Source organism: Octopus bimaculoides, chromosome 6 (genome assembly GCF_001194135.2).
Source record: "Octopus bimaculoides isolate UCB-OBI-ISO-001 chromosome 6, ASM119413v2, whole genome shotgun sequence".
NCBI lineage: Eukaryota > Metazoa > Mollusca > Cephalopoda > Octopoda > Octopodidae > Octopus > Octopus bimaculoides.
In genome coordinates this window covers 76,177,031-76,182,961 of record NC_068986.1, presented here as the reverse complement: position 1 = coordinate 76,182,961, position 5,931 = coordinate 76,177,031, and the positions used below count along the sequence as shown (strand labels likewise).

Here is a 5,931-nt window from a genome sequence, read left to right as displayed (position 1 = left end):
GACATTCGAGCGAGATCGTTGCCAATGCCGCTGGACTGGCTCCTGTGCAGGTGGCATGTAAAATACACCATTTTGAGCGTGGCTGTTGCCAGTACCGCCTGACTGGCCTTCGTGCCGGTGGCACGTAAAAGCACCCACTACACTCTCGGAGTGGTTGGCGTTAGGAAGGGCATCCAGCTGTAGAAACTCTGCCAAATCAGATTGGAGCCTGGTGTAGCCATCTGGTTCACCAGTCCTCAGTCAAATCGTCCAACCCATGCTAGCATGGAAAGCGGACGTTAAACGATGATGATGATGATGATGATAGTGTCTCTGAGTTTTGGCATTAATCCTTCAAATGTAATGCTTATTTATTCACATCGTTTTGAATTAATTATGCATTGTCTTGTAGCTTCGAGATTTTGATGGTATGACTGTTTATTTTTAGAATGTTATTGTATGCTCAAAGTGTGAGATGCTGGATCTGGCCAGTTTTAACATAAAACATGAAGAATATTTAGGCTGGCTGTGGCTGGTGTAAATGTTAAAAGGTGAAACAGTCTGTTGATTCTGTGACCCACTCTCACTCTTGGGCAAGTGTCTCTTACCATAGTTTCTAGTTGACCAATACTTTGTGATTGAAATTTGGTGGATGGAATCATCATGGATGGTCTCTTGTCAGTGGGACAAATCCTGTTGTTGGGTGGCAGACATAATTAGTCTCTTGGTTTAACACCATCATCTGGCCCTTAGGGGTCTTCAACAGTGTCCAGTCTGCTGCAAGCATTCTGGCCAAGTATCTGGTCTGAGAATAACCTCCTAACTTTCCTCTACTATTGTTGGAGACCCTATAAAAGATTGAAGGGTTCTGTCTTTTCTCCTTTAAATAAGTCATCTCAGAAGAAAGAGCAAAGCAAAACAATAATACTGACCAATACTAATGACTTATTATTTTATTCTAACCCAGTGTGCTCAAGATTTTGCCAGCTCACTGCCTTAATAATAATAATAATAATAATAATGATTTCTTTTATTGGCCACAAGGGCCCAAGATACGGAGGACAATATCGAAGGACGAGTTACAGCACACAAAAAGAAAAATTACAAAAATTTGTTTTTGTCATTACTTCAGATGTAATAATAATGATAAAGATCATCATCATCATCATCTTTGTTTAACGTCCGCTTTCCATGCTAGCATGGGTCGGACAATTTGACTGAAGACTGGTGAACTGGATGACTGCACCAAGCTCCAATCTGATCTGGCAGAGTTTCTACAATTGGATGCCCTTCCTAATGCCAACCACTCTGAGAGTGTAGTGGCTGCTTTTACGTGCTACTGGCATGAGGGCCAGTCACACGGTACTGGCAATGGCCATGCTCAAAATGGTGTATTTTACGTGCCACCTGCACAGGAGCCAGTCCAGCGGCACAAATTGCCAAAGATGATAATAATAAATGCTAGCATGGAAGGTGGACGTTAAACGATGAATAATAATAATAACAACAACAACAATAATCAGGAATTATCATTTATTCTCACCAGTTTCCTACATAGTATTATACAGGAAATGCCATTCATTTTGTATGTTGTGTTTCTTTGTGGAAATAAAATGGTTGAGTGATTAAAGTGTTGTACTGCTTTCTCATGGATTATGAATTCATTCATATTTGCTACAGGTGTTTCTATTATGGAAGATACTAAATTCTAATTCTGTCATTCTCCATAGTTTAACTGTTGTGAACATAACAACCAAACAGTTTTCTGGGTAACTTTTCTTCAGTGTACTGTCATTCCGCCCCTGGTGCTGGTGGTAGTGGCTAAAATTGTTTTATCTGAATGACATTAACTTTTGTTCTGTTTAAAAAAAAATTAACACTAAACAGGTGTTTCAATAACTTGTTTCTGTTCTTCCTGCAGGTTCTGTCATAATATATTTGACCGAGATTATAAAGCTACCATTGGAGTAGATTTTGAAGTGGAAAAGTTTTCCATCCTGTCAGCACCTTTTACTCTTCAATTGTAAGTAAAACATTTAACATCACCAATATTTCAAACTCAGTAATGGATGTCGCCAGTATGGCAGTACAAAAGATAAATTGCAGTTAGAATAATACAGGCCAGTGGTTGGTAGAATTTGTAGAGTAGCTAATTAAATACTTTGTGTTATATAGTTATGTTACTTTATAAACTGAGTTCAAATCTCACCTAAGTCATCATTACCTTCTGAGTTGTGGTGATTTGCTGTACTTGAGATGATGCATCAAGCTAAGCAAAATCGCTGTCATTCATACATACAGGCTTGTTCTTTACAGGTGCTGATGCCACATAAAATGCACTTGTGCTGGTGTTGCATCCATGCTGGTGGCACATAAAAAGCACCGAGCACACTCTGTAAAGTGGTTGGCATTAGGAAAGGCATCCAGCCATAGAAACCATGCCACAACAGACAATTGGAGTCTGGACAGCTGCCAAGCTGTCCAGCGCCTGTCAAATTGTCCAACCTATGTCAATATGGAAAACAGACATTAAATGATGATGATGATGATGATACCCACTGTAGATGAGATTTAGTTGAAAAGTACTGCACCCTGCAGAAAAACAGTAATACATTGGTATTACCCCTCTCTTTCTTTTCTTCAAGAAAGGCAGAATCACCATTGCTCTTTTCAAAATATATAATCTTCAAATGCCATCTTGTTTTGTTCTTCAGCAGTTTCTATATTATAAACCAATTTCGTAATTAAGTATTTAAAAATATCTTAACTCTTTAGCATTTAAACTGACCATAGCTGGCCCCGAATATTCTGCTTGTTTTATGTTCAAACTGATCAAATCTAGCCTCTCATCCTACACTGTAAATCGTTAACCTACAAGACAATACATGATTAATTCAAAACAATATGAATAAATAAGTTTTATATTTGATAGAATAATCTGATGCTAAAGGATTAAATAATTCCATATCTTTTATTAAGTACAAGTAATTTTTATTTGCCTGTCATGGTACTTAAATGAGAATGAGATGTAAGGTGACAATGTTTTTGAGATTCCGGTTCGAATGACATGAGTGTTTTTGTTTCACTTTTGACACGTAATACTTAAATAGTGGAGGAGATATGATGTTGCTGTGGGCTGGAAGAATGCAAGAAGTAAAAAATTTTTTTTGACTAAAACACAACCGGGACCCTAAGTAAGGCATGTGTAAAATTTGAATGAAATTGGTTGTGTAGTTCTGGAGTTTTAGGGATTCACACAGACACAGACACACACACACACACACACACACACACACACACACACATACATACTTTCTCAATTTTATATATATATAGATTGTTGTGACCGTTTATTTATTTACATATATATTTATTTTAGATGGGACACAGCTGGTCAAGAACGGTTCAAGTGTATTGCTGCTTCTTATTACCGTGGAGCTAATTGTAAGTTTTGTTATTCTATCAGTTGCATTGAGATATGATAGTTACGAGGTCTGAAAACATTTTGTTGTTTAAGAGACATGTTGAAAGGAGAGGGTGGATCAGACCCTTCAACCATGACTACAAGTGAGATGTGCATGAAAGAAGTATTGGGAAGTAAGTGACATGCTAATAAGGTTAGGATGTCACAGAAACCAAACAAAAAGGTGTTCTACCTGTGTAAAAAGTGCTATGATTCTTAGGAGTTAGAAAAGAGTAATGAATATGGAGCAGTAGAGAAGGCTGGAAAGAAGGGACACAGGACAGATTCAATAGATGAGTGGACTATAGTTTAGAGAGAGGAAGACAATGAATTGTAGAGCATGTTGGAAATAGAGCCAGTGATGGATGCTGGGAAGAGAAATTGGATGAAATAGCTGGATCATGTGCTGAGGATTAATGAAAGTGGTTGGATGATAAGAATGATGGAAATTTATGTGAAAGCATGATGAAGAATGAGAAGATAAAAAAAGACATAGTTAAAGATTCTGGAGAAGTAAATGAAGGCAAGGGATGTAGGGTATTGTGCAAAACTGAGAAAACTTTCATTGGGATCCAGAAAGTTCACCCCTTCTGTAGAAGGAAAAATGGTTTCAAAATGCTTGTTTTGTTGTTTAAGAGACTTGTTGAAGGGAGAGGGTGGATCAGACCCTCTCCTTTCAACTGCACGTATGTGATTACAGCTCTAATCTACTGGTTATATGGTTGTAAGTCCAGATCTTACAACAGTCTTTTGGTTGTATTGTTGGGCAAGGTTTACAACTGAACCAATCTGGCTGACAAATGGTTCCAGAAAAATTGGCTCCACAATAACGACTTAAAAAAAAACACTCACCACCACCACAATCAATAATAATAATGATAATGATTTCAAATTTCAGCACAAGGCCAGCAAAATTTGGGTGAGGGGTAAGTCGATTGCATCAACCCCAGTGCTCAGCTGGTACTTATTTTATCGACCCTGAAAGGATGAAAGGCAAAGTCAACCTTAGCAGAATTTGAACTTAGAACATGAGGATGGATGAAATATTGCTAAGCATTTTGCCTGGCATGCTAACAATTCTGCCAGCTTGTCACTTTCAAATTTTGGCACAAGGCCAGAAATTCCAGAGAAGGGATAAATTGATTACATCAACCTCAGTGCTCAACTGGTACATATTTTATCGTCTCTGAAAGTCAACTTTGGCGGATTTTGAACTTAGAACGTGAGGATGGATGAAATGCCACTAAGTTTTGTCCAGAGTGCTAATGCTTCTACCAGTTCACTGCCATAATAATAATAATAATAATAATAATAATAATAATAATAATAATAATAATAATAATGCCCTGATGCAGTACCAGACAGTGGCTCATGGCTTTTGATCTTAACTGATTGGAAATGTTATCATGAAGATGGGCTACAGCAAATATTCTGCTCAATACCACAACTCTGCTTGTCAGTTGCTTGGCCTTAACCAGTTGAGCATGTCACTTAGTGACTGATAATATGTGCATCTCTGATCATGAGCAGAAGTAGTGGAGGAGCATCATAGCTATGTGTTGAGGGGAATTCTTTGGGGTTTGAATAATTCACCTTTGGAAACACAGGTGTTTTGCTCAACATCCTTAAACAAACCTTATTCAGGGACCTTTTGAGTAGGATGGGCTATTCGACCTGAAGAAAATTCTAACTGGGCCCCATCTGCGAGGTCATGCGCTGTTTATCTTGATATGAGATCACCATGTTGCACACATATGGTTGTGATGCATGTGCCTGGTGTACCTTTATCAGACGGGTAGTCATGATGGGTATAATGGGCTTCGTATATTTTACCCCAGTGTCACTTTGATGGCACGCACTGCTCTTTCTATTCCTTTCTAGTAAAGGCACAAGGCCTGAAATTTTGTTGTGGGGGACTAGTCAATTATATAGACCCCAGTGTTTCACTGGGACTTAATTTATGAACTCTGAAAGGTAAAATCAACCTCAGCAGATTTTGAACTTAGAACATCAGGACAGATGAAATGCCCCTAAGCATTTTGCCCAGCATGCTAATGATTCTGTCATCTCACTGCCTTAATAATAATAATAATAATAATCCTTTCTATTGTAAGTATAAAGCCTGAAATTTGGGGGAGGGGATAGTCAATTGCATCGACCTCAGTATACAACTGGTACTTAATTTATCGACCCCAAAAGGATGAAAGGCAAAGTCAACCTCTGCAGATTTTGAACTTAGAACATGAGGATGGATGAAATGCTGCCGAGCATTTGCCTAACATGTTAATGATTCTGTCAGCTTGTTGCTTTAATAATAATAATAATAATGGGCTGTGCGTGAGAAGACCCGGCAAGCCAAGTAAGATCGTTGCCAGTGCCCCTGGACTGGTTCTTGTGCGGGTGGCACATGAGATGCACCATTTTGAGCGTGGCCGTTGCCAGTACCGCCTGACTGGCTCCTGTAGGATTTTCGAGCGAGATCGTTGCCA

General features: G+C 38.6%; 1 protein-coding gene across 1 annotated transcript in view; it reads left to right on the top strand.

The window, feature by feature from the left end:
- The window catches only part of LOC106871488 (ras-related protein Rab-34-like), a 49,845-nt gene that overhangs the window by 25,174 nt on the left and 18,740 nt on the right, over positions 1 to 5,931 (top strand). Inside the window, exons 5-6 of the mRNA XM_052968479.1 lie at positions 1,901 to 2,002; positions 3,359 to 3,423. Coding sequence (XP_052824439.1) covers positions 1,901 to 2,002; positions 3,359 to 3,423 — 167 coding nt within the window. The remainder of the gene's footprint in view (positions 1 to 1,900; positions 2,003 to 3,358; positions 3,424 to 5,931) is intronic.